Source organism: Macrobrachium rosenbergii, chromosome 21 (assembly GCF_040412425.1).
Source record: "Macrobrachium rosenbergii isolate ZJJX-2024 chromosome 21, ASM4041242v1, whole genome shotgun sequence".
Lineage (NCBI taxonomy): Eukaryota > Metazoa > Arthropoda > Malacostraca > Decapoda > Palaemonidae > Macrobrachium > Macrobrachium rosenbergii.
In genome coordinates this window covers 44,676,948-44,697,742 of record NC_089761.1, presented here as the reverse complement: position 1 = coordinate 44,697,742, position 20,795 = coordinate 44,676,948, and the positions used below count along the sequence as shown (strand labels likewise).

At 38.1% G+C, this 20,795-nt stretch overlaps 2 protein-coding genes across 5 annotated transcripts in view; one reads left to right on the top strand and one right to left on the bottom strand.

The window, feature by feature from the left end:
* The window catches only part of LOC136850105 (uncharacterized protein DDB_G0283357-like), a 45,848-nt gene extending 42,836 nt beyond the window's left edge, over nucleotides 1-3,012 (bottom strand). For 2 of the 4 annotated variants that reach the window (XM_067123652.1, XM_067123653.1), the window contains exon 1: nucleotides 2,645-2,993. In XM_067123652.1, the coding sequence (XP_066979753.1) occupies nucleotides 2,645-2,926 (282 nt within the window). In that variant the 5' untranslated portion in view covers nucleotides 2,927-2,993. Of the gene's footprint in view, nucleotides 1-2,644 lie in introns of all 4 variants that reach the window. The other 2 variants (XM_067123650.1, XM_067123649.1) reach the window with 2 other exon arrangements.
* Nucleotides 3,013-11,446: 8,434 nt separating this feature from the next.
* On the top strand, nucleotides 11,447-20,511 carry LOC136850103 (THO complex subunit 4-like). Its single transcript, XM_067123648.1, has 5 exons — nucleotides 11,447-12,214; nucleotides 15,545-15,661; nucleotides 16,175-16,448; nucleotides 17,414-17,551; nucleotides 20,197-20,511. The coding sequence occupies exons 1-4, from the start codon at nucleotides 11,990-11,992 to the stop codon at nucleotides 17,548-17,550; spliced, it is 753 nt and encodes a 250-aa protein (XP_066979749.1). The 5' UTR covers nucleotides 11,447-11,989; the 3' UTR covers nucleotide 17,551; nucleotides 20,197-20,511.
* Nucleotides 20,512-20,795: the final 284 nt, after the last annotated feature.

Sequence of the window (20,795 nt, the reverse complement as noted above, 5' to 3'; positions counted from 1 at the left end):
CCAAAAGAGGGCCATTACTGTTTATAATAAAATCTTTGAAATTTCTGAATCATAGGCTACAAAAACGCCTACCATTTCTCATATCCTTCACTAGGACAGGCATGTAGAGCATGATCCAATGACATGATGCTTACTACAAAGAGCATATTAAAATCTTGCAAAATTACCACTACACAGATACTTTTTGGGTATTTCAAAGGAGAGTCTGCACAGAGATACTGTTTATTAATGAAATTTTTTAACTGAACAATAAGGATGCAGCTAGGTGAGATAAATGGAAAAATTTACCAAAATAATCTTCTGTCTTTTATGTTTTTATGCTGAAAAGCTCTGCAGGATGCCATATTTGTTATCAGCCTCTCAGGGCCTAACATAAAAACAAACAGAAAGACGGTAAATTTCTCAAGGCATCTCACCCTTACTGCATCAGGATGCATTTTTTATATTCAGTCAAAAAATGCCATTCATATGCAGAACAGGCAGTCCCCAGTTTACGAAGGATTCCTTTCCTACGCCACGTCGTAAGCCAAAAAATTATCGAAAATCGCCAAATATCCAAAGAAAACATTACTTTTAATACTTTGGGTGCACTGAAAACGATGTAAGCTGGATTTTCATTGAGCTTTTCATAAAAAAAAACTCCAAATTTTTATTATACTGCCATTTTGGAACCATATTTCTTCCGTCGGATCGGCAATGTAAGAGTCGTAACCCTGGAACATGCGTCGTAAACCAGGAAATAATTTCTGATGAATATATTTGAAAAGCATTGTAACCTCGGAATGTCGTAAGCAGGACCCGTCGAAACCCATGGACTGCCTGTATCTCCAAGTTGAGTTCTTCCAAGGAATCACCCAATTTTTTAGGCTATGTTTAAATATTCATACCAGTGGGACTGGTGCTTAAATTTGACATTCATGTGAATAGCTCTAGTATTAAGGTAAAGCTGCAGACTACTGCCTCAGCCTGATTCCCACGAATCGCAGAATGGGATAGGCCTATTTACTGTCTTGTATTTTTTATGTTTATGATATTAACTGCCTTTAACCCTCACAGTCCTGGCTAAGATATATATTAAGCCAACACCTAGACTGGGCTAAATTTAAAGATGGCCAATTTAAAATAAAACATATTAATGGTAAAAGGAAGATATGCATATGCAAATGCTATACGAAAAAAATTCTAAAAAAATTTCAGTGCATTCCATGGGAAACTAAAAGTAAATATTCCCAGCCTTGTGTGGGGCAACTTTACCAAGACACTAGAGAAAAATATGCTAAGTTTACCAAGTGATATATATATATATTTTTTTTTTTATTCCGTAAAACTGTAATTACAGCTCACACATTATCATAACATAAAAGAACTAAAATCAGTGACAAATTCTGAGTATATTCATTTCAAAATATTTACGAGACATCATTGGATGTGAACTTTGGAAAACATTCCCCTTCGACATCTCAGGAAAACTGATCTCTCTCTTTCTCTCCTGTACCGACTAGCTATTACAGTTTGCTGTAAGAGTTGCAGTGAGTCATTTATGGCCTATGGAAGTTGTCTGAACACTTTTCCCACAAAATTCATTCAAACTGTGAGGCACGAAATGTTGATCATTAGAGGACAATACCTGGAATTTACCCTAAAGCAGTCATCTGATGATGCTCGCTCACAAAGGGTTAAGGTCATCCCCAAGGGACTGATACTAAGTGAAGACCTTTTTATATGTGCACAGGTTGTTCCCAAACTAGAGAAGAGCAGTAGTACTCTGCAGTTTGGGTAGAATGCAGAGTAGGGGTCATGAATTACTTGGGACACAGAGTCCAACATTAGGTTAGGTAAAAGCAAGGTAATTCTAAGCCGTAATTCCGCGGTGAGGTAGACTATGGCAACTGACGTTTTCCTATGTTATTTTACTTGCTTTACAAGAATTTAGAGTAATATTTTGTCAGCCAGCTGTAACTAATCTGTAATTGACCTTTGAAGACTACATGACGACAGGGCAGATCTAAGGGTATTTACTGGTTACAATTTTGACGTATAAGCTGTGGAGGGGGATGGGAGGGCTCGCCGTGGAATGCCAGCTTAGATCTACCAAAGATGCCGCTGAATTCCAGCTTAGATCTACCTAAGGGAAGTCTGGATAGATTACATATCCTCTGAAATGCCTACTTGGCCTAAGATAGCCCTTAAACCTCCGCCCACCCCCTCTACTCTGCATTCACTCCTGCAGTTTTGCCAAAATAAAATTTTGCCCTGTATATTTCTGAGGGTAAGCCTAGGGTATCCTTGTCAAGTGCATTCACATCATTCCACCTGCCACCACGTATTCTACTTGATTGGGATTCTATGCAACCAATGACTTTGTTTAAATCCCTGACACAACGCCCCCTCAAATACTTCAAAATGCTGAACTTCAAGTTAATAACCCCCCTGAACCAGGGAAACGGCCCTGGCTCTTGGCCCACGACGAGGAACGGCGAGCCAATGACGCTACAACCGACTTAAGCCTAGGGTACAACTACGTCATGGCCTACGACAGAAACTTCCATGGAAACCGTCCCGTAGATTTTATACGAAGTCAATGAACTCGCTAAAGCTACATAACAAGCGCCAAGCTCTCTGGCGGGCTCGAAAGCATCTTTACCTGCTGGAATGGTTTATTCTTCTGTCGGGGGTATTGTCTCTGGGGTTGCTGCTGCTGCTGCTGTTGTTGTTTCATGTTGTTTGTGTTGTTCCCGCCTTGGCCTCGTCTCGCATTGGTATTGAAAGCTTTCTTATTATTGTTATTCCCTTGCTGCTGCTGTGGGGGGCTCTTGACCTTGTTCGCCTTAATGACGTCTTCCAGGGACATATTCATCGCGGCGGCACCAAGCTTCGATTTCACGCCTGTGGTGGAGGAGGAGGACGACTCGAAGGTTATTCTCATGATACTTTTCACCTTACACACACTCCGAGCGAAGGAAGCCGCTATGCCGTACTGCTGCGCCTCGCGATGCTCTTCTCAGCCGTGCCTTTGCGGTGACGTCATACAGCTGCTGTCGTCTTTCCAAAAGCGCCGTCGGCGGAAACGTCATTTATCACGAAGATAAAAGCGGCCCATAAAAACAGCACGTACGCGTTACAACCATACATCTCAGATGAAAAGATACAAGAGTATCTGAAGTATGCTTCTGTATCCCCGCTCATTTTGCTGCGATACCATAGACGTTTCATTTATATAACTGCTAAAGATTCACATTCAGTCTGACACTTCTGCCAAAGATTTTTCATTATTGCATATATATATTCTGTTTTTTTCTTGTTTTCATCTTTGGACAGTAAGTAACTAAACAGAAGGAAGATCATGATTATGATATACGATGATTATTGTGTACGCTTGCTTCGTAGTGAATTTCATCATAAGACTAACATGAAATTCCATGTTTAATGTTTGCCTACAGATTCTTAATATAGTATTTGTCACAATTAGTTAGAAAGGTTATGTGCATAATATAAAGATGGAAATGTATATTAAAGAAAGTCATAAAGAAAACTTAAAATGAAAGCTTCATACTAATACTGTAAAAATTGCCAGATCAATACAAATTACCAAAGATAAATATGGAGACCAAATATTGAATTTAGTGAAAAGAGGAATCATCACCAACAAAATGTAGCCTTCACAAGGAAATATAAAATATAGGCACAATGAAATTGCTTGCTAACAGTAATCACAAGGTTAGACCTACAGTAGGCCTATCGACCTCAATAATGGTCTATCAAATTATTTAATGGAGAGATTACTTTGTTTGATTAACTGGTCAGACAAATTAATAATTAATAAACCACCACCGGAAAAGACAGGGTCCATCCTAATTGAGCTTCATCAGCTACTCATTCAATTTAGAACTGAATATAAAACATACGCTCTAACGCACACAGCGATAAAGACTTGTATAAACCTCAAAAAAAAAAAAAAGATCCCTTTAAGAAATGTACCACCTAAAGCACAAACAAATGTAGTTTCATGTCCAAATCACTGAATCTAAGATGCAAAAAAGATAATGGAAAACTTGTCTTTTGAATACAAGATACCTGTATTTATGGCATCAGCAAGCTGTCCTTCGAAAATAAGGTGATGTGAAATTTTATTGACATACAAAGGAAATATAAAATATATCTATTCAAAAACAGTTATGGCAGAGGAAAAAGTTATTCGAGGAAACTTGACATAAATGGAAAAATGTAGATAGTAACTACTAATGGCACACATGGAGGTCATGAGAAGCAACTCCAAAACCGAACAAGGATAATAAGGGTTAATTTGACACAAAAGTTTCACTCAGAAAAGGAGCGGAATAATGATATTCACGAAGGAGTTATTGTGATTCAACAGTGACCCCGAAAAGCGGTCTGGCAAACCGTACAGTAGGCCTTCTGAACTGATAATGATTCTCAAAATCATTCATAATTCACATTACTAATCACACATACTTGTAAGCCCGTGCACGTTTTACCTTCATCTTACCCAGTTTCATCATTAAAAACGCGCAACAGAAATTTAGAAGGGGTATTTCTTTGCAACGGCTCACTGTCTCGCTCTAGTCTGCTTGTGGCCGTGGTCGTGATCTCTCTCTCTCTCTCTCTCTCTCTCTCTCTCTCTCTCTCTCTCTCTGAGAGTGTTTTTTTATTTTTTCTTTCAACTGCCTTTTTGTTTGGTAAAAAAGAAAATAATTTTGGTGTTGATGCGATTTGTGTTTTCCAGCTAAGGTAATTGAACGACACTATTTACCTATCATTTCAGTATCACTAGAAGGTATTACTGTCTTTTTCGTGTTTTTATAATAGCTTTGGCCTCAGTGTTTTCTTTGTATTGTATGCATGATTATGAGAAGTAGTTTTTCCTCTACCAGTTTTTTGCTATCTTACTGTGCCTCATCTTACAATTATGATGTTTTTAATTGATACCTGGTTATTATTATCTGATTAACCTCAGTTTGAAAATTTTATCCATCCTTCCGTTCAATTAATCCGCACACCAATTATCTCTTATATTGGTCATAAGTTATATCATATAAAAGACTATTTCAGTTTCCACCAGGTTCCAGATGTGGACTTCCTTTGAACATGAGGGCGAGTTTATCCTTAATGTTGTGCGTTTTTTCAGTTATAATCCTACTGCAACAGTGGACGATAAACTTGGGAATAGTTCTTTCAATTAACTCTCCTTCGTTGTTATCTGAGATTAAGCTGGCCTTATGCCAGCCCGGGTTCTTGCTCCAGGAGCAACCTGTAAACCTTCCTTTAGAGTTTTCGGCCATTACCTTCAATCGCTTTCCTCCGCATTTTGGTGTATGTTTATCCTCTCCTTCATTCTGTTGACGAGTGAATTTTCTAGGTCATAGAAATTATTGTTTAATTGTTTAATTTCTCACGCACTCCTCTCTTCTCTTTATGGGTGTGGTTTCACTTTCCCAGAACAGTTCATGAGTATCTTCTTAACGGACAGTTCCCGTTTTCTATTAAACGTTTCATGTCTCCTGACTTGCTAATAGAGGATGCTTATGCGTATGCTGGTTTTATCTCTGCCAGGCAAAGACCAGATGGCTACATCAGTCTTCTTATCCCCAGCAGCATCTTGCCTTAGGGCAAAGTCTCTTGCTGGTGCAAAGCAGACTCGGTTTAAGCCAACCACGAGTGTACTGGCATTTCAAGGACTGCTTGCTATCTATGCTTGGTTGTCAAACTTTTTTTTCAGATTATTCCTTACTGAATGATGATGTTTTTGCAACATCTAGAAACGAGAGAATGGGTAAAGATTCCCAGTGTTTTTCTTATACTGTGTTGCATGTAGTTTGTATTTTATAACATACCTATTCTTCCTTATCATACAAATTTCTTCTCATGACCATCAAAACGGTTCCTTTTTCTAGTTACCTTTGCCCCCAAATTAATCATCAAATTCTTCTACTTCAATTCCTCCTTTCTGATTTAGGAGTTATTTTCTCTTTTGACTGTATATTGTCAAGTTGTTTTTTTTCTTTGTTCATCGAAATTCAACAAGACTTACTCTTCCTATTAGGATGTTTTGCTGTTATTTTTTATTTCCTCGATACTTTGCGTTATTGCCAGCTTTCATCTGCAAAAAAAAAAAATGCTGGAATTTTCGGAGATTCACTTTTCGTACCCGATATTCTCCTGGAGTTTTTTCCTGTAATTAAATATGTTATTAATATGATATGGAATGGGATTCCACTACATCCTCTCTGACTCCTGATTCCTGTCTGTCGGTGACCACTGAGTTTTGCTTTGTGCTTAATGAACACAGAGTAACTACTACTATTTCTATAACACTACCGCATATCTTACTTTATCAGTCTCTTATCATTTCCCCCTCCAAACAGAATCGAATGCACTTTAAAAATCTACTGATACGGCAAATGGGGCCCTTCTTCCTTCACAGAGCTCAGTGTATTGAGAATTGGTATGGTTGTCAATTGCGCTCTCTCTCTCTCTCTCTCTCTCTCTCTCTCTTACACTGTTTTAACTTGCTCTCTCTTACACTGTTTTAACTTGCTCACAGTTTCCCTTGCTGCTCTTTCTTCTCCAGTATTACATTAACGACTCGTTAACATTTGGATGTTTGCTCCTTTTCACTTCTATTGTTTTATGCGTTGCTGGGTCTTCTGAACTTGGTGGTCACTAAACGCTTCAGTTTTTCTCACAATTGTTTCATTCTGCCCCACATGGTTTTTTTTTTATCTTACCTTGTCACTTCATCGTATTTTAATTTGTGAGACTTTCAACATAACCACTATAATCTTCAGTTCCGGTGGAGCACTTACACAATTTCGCAACATTCAGTCTTCTTGGATGTCTTAAGTATTAGGTGATGTAAGAACAGATCTTAAAGACAATCTTAGCTTGAATATATAGTCTTGTACGAATATAATACAACCATGCAACAAACTCTTCGCTGACAAACCATGAACTTAGGTCGTGAGGAGAAATGCATATGATAAATGGGTCCCTTTTCCTTCTCAGAGCTCTCTCTCTCTCTCTCTCTCTCTCTCTCTCTCTCTCTCTCTCTCTCTCTCTCCTCTCTCCACGACACTGAATGGTTTTGTAATCATTATTTTCCCGGGATCACAACCGAAACGAATATTCTGTCAACGTCTTACACCAACCAGGAAAAAATTACTTGTTGTTCCACTGTTATGAAGGCGTCTGGAAAGAATGTTGTTTATCATACCATCAAGAAACCGAATTAGACTCTACGACAGATCCTAGCTTCTTCATTTCCGATAAACGATAACCGAATCTATACCAGTGATTAAGATATTGTAAACATAATATTCAACATATATACAATAATTGTAAACTCTCCAAACTGAATTACCAGGACTCGACTGGAAGTTGCCACGAGGTAAATAAAATTGACAGATTTGCCGAGAGGAAATATATTGTTATGACAACCAAACTAAAATAAATGAATAACTCAGGAAGCTAAAATCCTCTATGCTTGGATGCAGTCCGTCTAACGTCCACCCCTTATCAGTTTATGATTAGCAACTATAAACCAAACTTAACAACAGGGCGGAGTTACATTATGCATAAACTTTGAACCTTAAAGAAGAAGAAAAATAAGTCTTCTACGGCCGCTTATTTTTCTGTTATTATTTATTCTGAGACATTTCTCATCTGATTTGCTCCATGTTTATAGAATATTAAAAAGATCCTTGATAACCTCGTCCTAGACATCTGGAGAGAGAGAGAGAGAGAGAGAGAGAGAGAGAGAGAGAGAGAGAGAGAGAGAGAGAGAGAGAGAGAGAGAATCAGTTTTCTCATTACTTTTTAAATGATATCTCGGATATTATTCAAATGATGCCTAGGGTATTTTATCATAATGATTACTTGTCACCATTACATTTTAAGATGATGATTAGAGCATCTGTTATCAACCCCATATCTGCTAGCTTTAGTTTTTATATGATTTTTTCTTAAGGGGAAAATTACGCAATACGTCTGTTCCTGAGGGGTGCAAAATTACAGCCCAGTCTTCTGTCTACTAGAGCTCTGTTATGTCATGATACCAGAGAACTTCAAATCAATCAGTCAGCCAATTAAGATTTGCAACAGTACCAGGAACGAGCACAAAAGTAATAACAGCAGTGAGGGAAACAGAAAACTGAAGTTAGTGTTGGATTACACCAGGGGTCAGCATTAAGCCCATTTTTGTTTGTACTGGTCATGGATGTGTTGAATGAAGAGATCAGGAATGAAGTGCTGTGGGAGTTGTTGTACGCTGATGATCTGGTGATTACTGCTGCAGATGAGGAGGACCTTCAGAGAAGGGTTGGAGAGTGGCAGGAGTCTTTAGAGAGGGGGGTGGCTTAAGGGTGAATGTGAATAAAACAGAGGTTTTACTGAGCAGTAGGGAAGATAAAGACAGAACAGTAATACCAGAAAGATGAGGCTCGATTATAAAACAGGTGGAAAAGTTTAAATACTTAGGATCTACTTTAAGCCAAGAGGGAGGATGTGAGGCTGAAGTGGACAGTAGAATAAAAGCGGCGTGGAGGAAGTGGAGAGATGTGGCTGGAGTTGAATGTGGTAGGAAAATGCCAATCAAGCTAAAAGTCAAGATCTATAGCACAGTGATAAGACCAGTGTTAATGTATGGATCAGAAACATGGGCTCTAAGAAGAAAAGAGGAAGTAAAGCTTGAGAGAACAGAAATGAGAATGCTGAGGTGGATTATGGGAATATCGCTTCTTGAGAGATGGAAAAAAGTATACCTTGAGAATTGATTAAAATAAGAAGAACAGCAGGCTTAGCAACGGGACTAACAGATATCACAGAGGTCTAACTCTTCATCAGAGAGTCACCCAACAAAGAGCTCTTGAGAGATGGGATTGAGATGGTATGGGCATGTGTTTAAGGATGGATGACGAGGAGGGAGTGAAGAGGGCTTGGGAAGAACCTGTTAGAGGAAGAAGATCGAGAGGGGGACAGAGAATTAGATGGCGAGATAAAGTGAAGGAAGATATGGAGAGAAGATGTTTGGTGGAGGATGATGTCTCCGATAGAAGGCAGCGGAGAAGGAGCATCAGGCAACCGACCCCTTAACGTAGGGATAACGGCGGGAAAGAAGAAGAAGAGTACCAGGAATCTCGATACTTCACTTGCTTCTAGCAGTCAGACTGCTTGCAAGGAATCATCAGGTATTTGTTTATGTCCTTTACAACTAATTACTCACGTCCATGACAACCTGGTAATGGGCATGAGCCCACTCCTGCTCCAATTGATTTTAATGCTGGTTACAGTTTGGTTAGCCATAGGGCTCGGCTGTTTAGTGTGTGACGCTGGAGATTACAAAATTTAACAGCTTTTAAAAGAAAATGAAAACACCGGATTTACTTCTCATTAATTTACTTAAGTAATCACAATGAAATACGACCAATCACTTTATTACTCTTCATCGAATCACACAGGCAAAATATCAGTAAGCTTCAATGAGAGAGAGAGAGAGAGAGAGAGAGAGAGAGAGAGAGAGAGAGAGAGAGAGAGAGAGAGAGAGAGAGAGAAAAGGGTTCTGAAGAAATCCAACAAAACAATATATTAAAACCCTTTAACTTTAAAAAGAGAGTGCTGTTCATAATGCATTTGCATAAAAAGAAGAAATCAAAGCTGGCTGTAAGCAAAGGAGTTATGATTAGAGCATGATTAACTAACATAATTTACTGATGAGTGCTGGATATGGCAAGAATTCACAGGATATTGCTGAAAAAGAGCATCATTCAACGTCAATGATCCGAAAACATATCTAACCTGAAAATGAATGAATGAACAACTCAGAGGTTGTAACAACTGTAAAATGAATCCTTAAACTTATAACGATGACCCAAGTCCAGTCAGAAAGAAAGTCAAAGGATTCTAAAAGCAACAAACCTAAGGTTTTGTGAAAATGATTATTTACAGGATGACAGAAAATGCAAAGGATTCTAACTTGGACAACGCACAAGACATCATCTATGTTTCATAACAAGGCATGATGGGAGCCTATTAAGCAGTAGTATGTTTATAATATAATATCACTATCCAATCTATAGTATACAACAGCTTTTAGGAAAATGAACTCATTAGGCACATAGTATTAAAAAAATGAAACACTGGGAAATGAATAAAATACTTTTGAAATGCCAAGTCTACTCTGTGTAACTGCGCGATTTTTATCCAAATATTTATTACAGTCCGTGAAATTACTACCAGAGGCCCAAGTTGAAGTTCCCATTTTCTATTATGGACTTCCTGGGTTATTGGGTATAAAACTATCAACCTACCTGTATTTGCATTTGATAATATGTCAAAGCTCTCCGGTAAAAGCGGCCCAAACTCAGCTGAACGAAACTCCAAAGAGCATTAACAAGAGATGTACACAAATGTGTTTTACAAACTCTTGGGATGTTTAGATCTCGGTTAGTGTTCCGTGGGTTGTAATGTAAAGGATCGACGCTTCGCTGTCGAATCCAGGTCTAGACGGACTGGAAGTATGCAAACCAAAGAAAATGTCCACAAAGTATGGCAAATTGCACTAAATCTGTAGATACTTTTATTTTCCTTCTTTCTCAAACTAATTTTGTGGAAACAAGATTAGGGCAGATATACAAGAAAAAAATTTGTTACAGTAAACTTCCGTAAAAGGCACTGCTGATAAATACTGACCAGCACTGTCGACTTCCAATGCTGCATTCCTTAGTTCCCTTGACATTAAAGTTTCCTCTACTATCGTCACAATCATGAGTGCTAAGCTTCCATTTTAAATAATTGACTAAATAATATAACGTTATAAAAGGCATCTACCTATGTCTGGCTTGCAACTTTTGCCACATTTTTAATACCGTTCGTTTGTAACGCATATCCATTGTCGTAGGATTCTTTTCGTGAGCAGATGTTTATGTAACAACAGGTAGGCAAGTTTTATACCGTATCCCAGGAAATGCACGATAATACTTTCAACATACTTGCAACAAACGTCCTAAAATTTTCCATCGAATCATTAACTTAATAATCACGCTAAAATCAAGGATATTGCAAGGACTGTTTACACAAAGTTTTCCATCCTTTTAATTGTAACTTCAATGCAAAAACTTCCCACTAGACTAAATAAACCATACTAGCTTATTTCTAGCTCATTATAACCCGTATAGACTCACTGTAAATGTCAAAAGTTATGGCTTATTTTCAGGAGCAGCTGTTCCCAAAAGATGTCTGCTCGGTATCAAGAATTTACCTTGATAAGGGAATTCATCTGTATAAGCAATATTGCCGTGCCATGGTCTTAGGCGAACTTATAACAGTATTTACACAGATTACTTGAGTGGGAGTCTTATCCAAAAGCCAGTAAGATGAGTGAAAACAGTTTTAACTGGTACTGAACATTAAAATAAGTGCATATCACGTGATCAGTGAGTGAGCCAGCAAAGGGCACGTTAAATTACCACCTGGGATGGCAGCATAACGACAGTAATTCTTCATGAGTAATTTCCTCAGAGAAGGAAAAACTCGAAAGGTGACACAGATATTTTTCATTATTAAAACACATGATAATTTCAAGGAAAACAATAACATCAACAACTGCATAGGAGCTATTACAGAGGTACTGACTGCCTTAGACCTTACGATCGAAACAACCTACTACTACTAATCTCTGCTCAACCGCTGGTCGGCGGCGCCATCCGTTGTTTTAGTTTTACTGACGCCAGAACAGATACAGGATCGCGAAAGTCACAAGACCAGAACAGTACACTCTCAGAGCAAGTACAGAGCCAACGATTACTCTGATAATTGGATCTGCTGTTACACTAAGGAGCAGTTTAACCCGAGAAGGACTCCTGAATCGACATTGTTCAGCAGGAACCGAACTAAGGTCATTGCTGACCAAGTGCGTTAGGCGCCGTACTTTGCACTAAGCTTTTTTTGTGGACCACGCGACGCAAGCCCACCGAAAATGGTTTCCAGCGTTGATATGAGCCTAGAAGACATCATCAAAACGAACAAAATCAGGCCTGGCAATAGAAGAGGCGGTGGAAGTGGTGCTGGAAGGAGAGGAGCCCGACAAGGGCAGCGTGGTGGTGGCGGCGCTCCCGCTGTTCGTCGAAGTGCTAACCGTCCTGCCTCTGCCTCTGCCTCTGCCTCTGCCCCTTCCTCTTCCTCTTCCTCCAATCCTCCCAGGGTAAGGTTTTTCAAATATTCTTCGTAATTACACATATCCCTATTCAGTGAAATTCTGAGCCTGTTAGGTTTGCGGCCTTTGTTGGGCAACGTAGTCTATGCTGCGTTAGATACCGGAAACGCCAAGAATTTCCGATTACGCAATTCGTAGTTTGTAGGATTTTCCTGTGGTTTTATCTTTTGAAACCCCATGACATTTTTACCAGGAGGCAAATTACGGGGTCACCTGACCCTGCAAGCTATTTGCGCACATTTTGCTATGAACCATATTAGCCTGCTTGTATGGGTGGGTGGTGATGGCATGGGTTAGATTGGATTAATCTCTGTTGCTATAGGCCAGCCTGCATATTTTGGTTTTGCTTTAAGGCCTAAACAGGCCACATCCCCCAGAAATAGACCTATAAAGTTTGCAATTCTTGGCACCTCTACTGCTTTAGGCTACAGGATTACTTAAATATAATAAAAATAAACCATAGCCTATACATGGCTGATTTATTTTTTAGGGTATTTTATTTATTTATACCATAATTTAGGGAGACCATTTTCTTTGAAAACCATAGCTGAAAAGTTGCTGTTGAGCTTTATGCAAGTAGTCATATAAAACTGAGTAGCCTACCTTGATGTTGTAATAGTTTTGATTCCTAACAAAGCCCAGATTTGATGGTTTTCACCCAGTTTAGGTTGCTGAAGTTTTAAGTTTCAAGATGCTTGATTATTTAGTGTACCCACTTTGTAGCATGTCCACCATGTCCTCTGCCTGACTGCTGCTTTGAATAGGAAGATGCAAGGTTTTGTGTTGTTTAGTACATCTGCCATCTCTGTAACACCGGAAGAAATTAAAGTTATCCTGTTTGTCTACTTCAAGGCTTTTTAATTTAATGCAAATTGATTATCATTATTAACCATGTTACTGGTCATCAAGGTTAGAAAAGGGAAACAGGAAGCCTTGCTGGATATGGTTTTTACTCTTCCCTTTACCAATTACATTTGCAGGTGTGTATGTAAATAAATTTTAACCTGCTATAGAATCCCTTGCATATAAAATTACAAATATCTTAAAAAAAACCAGACTTACCAGTTATTTTCAAAGAGATTATTTCAGTATTCTTAGGCACCCAAGAACAAAACCCAACCCAACCTAACCTAAGGTTACAGGTCCCACCTGCCCTTGGGGTCTTGCCAAATTACTAGCTCCCAACTTTTGGTAAAATGTTTGGCATTGGTTTTTAAAAGGGTACAGTTGCAATCCATTACATAAAATTAAATTGGACTTTTGACAGAACATCAAAATTCAACCTAATTTCCAAATATTATAATAGACTATGGCCATATTATTGTCAGAGGCACCTAAGAACCTTGCATGCCATTGGTGCCTCTTCTTCATTGGTATATGGTACAACACTGTTTGGAATCTGGGGCCAAACAAGAGATCAGCTTGCCCATCATATCTCTTGTACAGAATTTCTTGAATACTGACCAAACATCCCTTTATAGTTGGAAAGTGCATTTTAATAAGGTAACTGAATTTTTTTTACCTCCAATCATAAATACAAACCATCCCCTGTTATGTAGTATTTATCACCTTGAGCTGGAAACAGTAAAAAACTTGGTAACAAGGTGGTGGGAAACCCCTCCCCTCACCTTCCATAAGCCAAAACTGTTAAGATTTCTTGCTGCCGAGTATATCCAGAGGTGACCCCTTGACTTATACCTGGACAGTCACAGACGTGGCCTTTCTCGTGTGCTGGGTAATGTTCAAGACCATTTACAATCTATTATCATCCAGTATATGCACTTAAGTTTTTCTAGATAGGTCGGCATAGCCAGCATAGCTGATTCTCCAAGTAGCTCTAGACCTGAGGGTTAGAGGAGAGGATCATCCTAGGTATCCTTCAGTGCCCTTGGATTGTGACTTAGGATCTGGGGTAGTCAGTTCATGGCACTCATTGTAATGGTCTTCTGAGCAAGGGCAGAGTTAGGTAGAGGATTGTCCTCAGGCAGTTGGATGGACTTTTTCCATGTCTAAGGGCTCAGTTATGAATACAGTAATCCAGGGAAGTGATCAGTTGGCACTTGGCGTGCTCCATTGAGTGCACTTTTGATTCATCCCAAAGGCCACACTGTTTCTGCTTGTTAGATATTCTAGAATTGATCAGTTTTCTAATATTTGGATCAGAGAAGCACACACCCCTCCAGTTTCTTCTGGAAACTGCATCCCTTGTTTTTGATGTGCAAGTGGAAATAATATGGCCCAGAAGATGCAGACCCACTTGCCTCCTTACAGGTGGACATGTTAGTCACTGGGCTGATGGATAATCTCCCTTTGGAATGCCTTTGTACAGAAGTGATGTCTTGCTTGACTGCTTAAGTAGGGGTCATGGTATTGGTTGCAATGGCTTCATTCAAAGCATTGTGTTGTTGGAATTGTGGCTTGACACTCAGATTTTCCCCCCACTCTGGTGTGTCCTTCTAAAGAATAAGTGAAATTTAGGGAGAGGTTGTGTTGTTGGGAGGATGTTGACCTTCCTTTCACTTAAGTCTGATTCTGGTATTGAGACCAGTGATCCCTGGTTTTGAGATTGAAATAGTATAAATCCCAATTAGCTCTTATTCAAGTTCCCAGAGTGTGCTACTCATTGAAGCAGAAACATGGTCAGTTAAAAATGAAAATGGAGGTAATTTTGAAAAGACATGACCAGAATATTAGGTTCATGGCTAATATTTTGGGAAAATCACACTACAGATGAATTGGTGGAGAGATATGGTATCAAGACACTGGAAAAAGAGAGACTTGAGAGGGTATGGACAAGTGATGAGAAGGGATGAGGAACAACAGTTGGTTAGGAAAGCAGTAGATATTGAAGCAGCAGTGATGAAGAGCTGTTGGGAGTGCCTAGAAAATTATGGAAAAATGAGATGGATGGAGACCTAGATAGGGAGTTCAGGCAAAAGAGCACAAGACAGAAGAGGATGGGTAACTGACTTCATTTCCTAACTCAGTGGAAAGAAAAGTTGATGGGTAAATGTTTACGATATAAACTGGTTTATTATTTCAGAGGTCAACTTAAATATTTAAGTAGAGTACAGTACGTAGCCTATATGTAAGAATGGAATTATTTTTTTCAATCCATTTTTTTTATTTCTATCATTGTAATTACTGTTTGGTTGTCTGTTCTGTGTGCATGTCATTTTATGTTGCAGTTTAAACCATAGTAAAAGTTCCTCACCAGTGAATTTTTCTTAATGTTCTGATTTTTCTCCATTACGGTATTTCTATTTACTGCTAATAAGAATACAAAAACTTCATAATCATTTCAATTTTTATCCACAGGGAAATATTGATGGCAAATGGAGTCACGACTTGTTTCAAGGACCAGCCCCGAGGTCAGGCCCTGCAAGATTAGTTCTCTCCAACTTAGACTTCGGCGTGTCAGATACTGATATTCATGTACGTTACAAGTGTTTGGTTTGTAGCAAATAGTTCTCAAAATTTTCTCTCATGGGGAATTGCTGCCTCCAGTGTGCCCTGTGTAGCATACAAAGAACTGTGTTAGAAGTTCTTTGCTCTGCCCCTTGGGTCACTGGCTCCATCATATTTTACCTTATTACAGATCCATTTGCATATAAGTCTAGAAATGTAAGTCAGATCTAGTTAACCATTTCATATTGTAGCAGTGCAAAGAATCATGGGAGTATTGGATGTTAATAAAAATTTAATAAACTTGTTGAAAATAAATTTTTTAAAATGAAATTACTCAGAATGTAATGCATCATTACTGTGCTTATATTTTTGTGTAGATCAATTCATGAATTACACCAATATTTTTTAATGATGCTTTGTATTTAACAATCCAAGAACCAGTCTGTAGTACAACAAACAAGAGAGAGATAGTGATGTGACTTTTTGTTGCTGTTTAATTAATTTAATTAACATTGAAATTGAATAAAAATTTATTTACAGGAGCTTTTTTCGGAGTTTGGCCCCCTCAGAAGTGCAGCCATTCACTATGACAGATCAGGCAGAAGTCTGGGAACAGGACATGTCAATTTTGATCGTCATTCAGATGCTGTTAGAGCTCAGCGTAAATACAATGGCGTGCGTTTGGATGGGCGCACCATGAAAATAACTATTGAGGGTGGCACAGAGGGTGGTGCTAAGAGAAATGGGGTAGGCCCTGTAAAGAGACTAGGACAAGGACCCCGATCTTTCGGAGGTGGATCCCGACTATCTGGTGGTAAATATATTGTGTGTTCATTTATAAATACTGTACTTGTACCCTGTTTGCATTAACATACATAAAAATTAAGTTTGCCAGGCCCTGGGTTGCTAGTTGGCTACTGTAAATGGTGGAGGATTATCTGGTTAGGTTATGAATTTTTTTTTTTATTTTGCCAGATGTTAGAGGTTTATGAATCATTATGATTCATAGGAAAGTGTTTTCATTCATTTGTTGGCATTTTAGGTATGCTAAGATTCTGAGCATTATATATTTCCAAAGTTCATGTTCATTTTCATAATGTGTTATAAAATGCTTCACAGCAGCATAAATATTTTATGGGAAACTTTTTTGAATAAAGGGACCAAAATAACATGAAATGCATTTTGAGGTCTCAGCACAATAATAATGGATAAATTTTTTTCTGCAAAGATTTGAGAGTTAGTTTGTAATAATTTGATACAATTACCTCTCGACTTTCAACTCAATAAATTGAGGTGTTAGAATGTTGCACAGTTTGGTGCTTTGGCAGCTTCCCTATTGGGGCTAATACCTATTGGTGCCTTGCATTATACTCTGTGGTTGATACTGAATGCTCTCTGCTATGCCATTTTGACTCCCAGCTCAACTCCTTATTTGTATTGTCCTTTACTTTTGCTTTCTACCTGATGGCACTTAGTTGTCCAGTGTGATTTTACCTACTCCAACATTCACCTTTTAAGGACACACCTGAGGTCAAGCAGAAATTTGTTCTGGGTAAACTTTAATAATGGTAGTATCATTAGCTTAGACTTTAGCACATAAGCGGTGATGCATTTACTAGGCTGCCTTAATTTGTATTCATGTGTGTAAACTTAATTTGAAATTGAAATTATGTCCCTGACTGAGTGTATCAGTATGTTGACATATTTGAGATCATACAGTATGTACCCCTGACTGCTATGGTGTAATAGTTTGCTTTTATACACAATGTTCATTTCCAGGTAATGCAGGTAACAGAATTAGCAGAGGGGGTCGCGGAAGACGAAGAGGGACAGGAGGCCGTGACAAGGCCAAAGTACCCACAGCTGAAGAATTAGATGCAGAGCTTGATGCTTATGTCAACCAGGTCACCAAGTAAGGTAATGTGAAGTAGATATTGTAGCTTTTGTTAATGTGGGTGCTAGAAGGGATTGCTGAGCTCTCAGTACTTTACATGTAAAAGTGTCACCAGGTTGTTATTTGTTTAGCTCTGTATTGTTTAACCAGTGGTTTGTTGGTATGCTTTTGATTTGGGCTATGTAAGCAGTAAATATAAATAAAAGATTTATTATGTTCAGTATATTTGGCACTGACATTGTACATTATTTATATAATTATACTGATGTAATTCTCTTTTTGTGCAATGTGTGTTGAAAAGGGAGTTTCCTGATTTCTTCCACTGAAAGAACTTGAATTGAATGTTACATAATAAATGTGGAGATGCAAATGACAAGAAAATATGTTGCAGTAATAGTGGACAAACAAGCTAAACTCCAGTTTCTATTGAAATGAAATAGCAAAAATTTTGAAGGATTTTCTTAAAATATAATACAGTGGTAGCATTTTACACTAATATTTAACCATTTAGTTGCCATGTATTTAGCTGTTGCATATGGCCCTTATCTGAATTTTCTTTTTCATTAGTTTCATTTTGCTCCTTTTGCAATGCTGTAAGTTTTGCATGCTGGGTTTTTACAGTTTATCTTTTTTTTTTCCTCCTTTCCAATACAGTACTTTTTTTCTTTTCAAATAATGAGGCAATTTTTGGCATCTTCTTGTATAATTTTACAAATATCTTCTGTCATGCTGTAGCAAAAGTACTTGGTGCCAGATAACTTGAAGAATCTGTGTTGTGCAGCCCCAGAGAGGGTGTTTGTTAGAATGCCAAGGGAAGTAGAACTTGAAGTGAAGCAGATGTGTTGTGCAGCCCCAGAGAGGGCATTTGTTAGAATACCAAGAGAAGCTAATCCTTCCAGAAGAAGCGTTGAGATTCGATTTAGTTGAAGAACCAATTTTTCCTAAGAAATAACTGAAAAAGGATTAATCCCAACCTTGCCTTATTATTATGAAACATTACACAAATTACAATTAAATAAGTTCAGTGTTAAATAACTTACCATATTAGAAGCACTTTTTACATTTTTAATTGCATACTATATAAAAAAAAATTGGCTTATGACCAATGCAGCTGTATTACCGATGGTAGACCCAGTGCCACAGGCTAGGCTAGGTAGCCTATAGGCACTACCAGAATGTACTGTAACAGGTATACACAAAAACTGTTGTTAATAATAATAACATTGAAAAACAAGCCTGATTATTACAGTAAATTAATAATACAGTATTAAAAACAATCTGAATTACTGTATGTCTGTTATCATAAAATTAAGAAAAATTTCCAAAGTTACGTCGGCACTCAGCAGCTTGTGGCATGAGCGGATGTAAACAAACCAAAGCACCATCCTAGTGGCGTATTGCGGTACTAATTACGTAAACAGCAGCAGCAGCGTGTGTGGGCTTTATACGCTTTTAAATACAATTGGGAAGAATGCCACCAACAATGCCAACTAGCAGCGGCTGACCAAACACTTTTGTTTACAAACATCATATGATTCATCGGGTCGGATTCCAGTTTGTTGTTTGAGCTCTTGACGCAAAATTTACTCGACATTTCGTGTCAAAATCCAATTATGTCAAGTTCTGGTATGATCGAGGCTGGGGTTCTACTGTAGTGTTTTGGTGTTTAAGGAAAAGTTAAGTTTTGAAGATTAGAATGGTTTAAATGATGTATAAAAGAATTTAGACATGTTTCCAAAAAGAAATGTTTGAAGTGGAATTGATTGTAGATGTATTGAGTGAAGAGATTAGGAGTGAAAATCTGTGGGAATGCTGATGATCTCTTGATTAAGGCAGGGACTGAAGAAGAATTGCAGATTGGGCAGGAGCCTACTGAATTGGATGGTATGAAGATAAAAGTGGTTGAAAGTGAGGTTATGGTGTCCAGCAAGCAGGGAAGGATTGGTTTTATTTGTACAAGATAGAAGAGGTCTAGATTTAAAAGGGACAGAAAATTTCAAATATTGTACTGAGAATTGGCTTTAAGCCAGGAGGGAGGGTGGAAGCCAAGTTTGAAAGTAGGATAAAAAGTTTTGGGGGAATTGGAGGAAAGTGGCAGGGATAGTGTGTGATAAAAGAGAGCCATATAAACCAAAACCAAAGATCTATTGCACTTAAGACCATTGATGGTCTTTGGTTTAGAAACATGGCATTTAGGAGGAAGGAGAAACAGAAGCTGGAGCGAATAGAAGATGCTCAGGTGCATAATGGAGATCTTGTTGGATGAGGGGCTGGAAAATGAAGTAAGTAGAATTGCCAGGTTGGTCAAGGTTGCTTACTCCATTCAAGTAGGTGTGCCAGGACGTAAAGATTGGTATGGGTATGTGTTAAGGAAGAGTGAGGAGCAAGTACTGATGAGGGTGCGGGTGGTTGAGAGGGAGGCAAAGGATTAGATGGTGTGATGAAGTGAAAGAGGATTTGAAGGTACTTTCAAAAGTAGTAGTTGGATAAATGCATTATGGCAGCTGACCTAATAGAATGGGGGTGGCAGTGGGAGTGAATAACAACGTGAATTTAAGAATAAAAAAAATTCGGTGAAATAATTTCAGTGGTGTGAGGTCGTATATGTATTATGTAGGTTGAAGTAAGTGTGCTCTGTTATACTAATGATTTCATTCAATCCCTACAGATGATGAATAGTCTGTCGTAAGAAGAATTGACTTAATGTGGGGGCGTGCAAGTATAGAGAGAGAGAGGTTGGTCTGTGCAGAGTCCACACATACCATGTAATGTTACAGTAAATTTTTCCTATTTTTGTGATATTGAATATTTTTACTTTCAAGAAACCTAAATGTGTTTTATTGTATTTTGAAAATTCTGACTTATGTTTAATTTTTTGTACTACTATATCTGGTACATGTTGTAATTACTTTTTCATCCTGAAGTACAATTAAGTTCGTAGAAAATCACAAATTAAATTTTTGTTAATAAAATAAGAGTAATTTTTCCTCTTTTTGTAACCTTTCTTTGTTCAGGAGATTATTGTACAGGAAAGCTGGTCAATCTGTTCTGTTTTAAATAGTTCCAGTATTCACAACTAACACGTCACTTTTTTATAGTATTTTGCTTACAACAAACCTAAATGTTTTGAAAGTTATGGGATATCTACATTTAACCTTTACCAGTGTATTCAAGTGCATGGTGGAATTACTGTTACCATCTTTAAGCATCTTTAAGCATAAATGTGTAAAATCCCAGATTTCTGTTTTCCAATAAAACATACTGTAG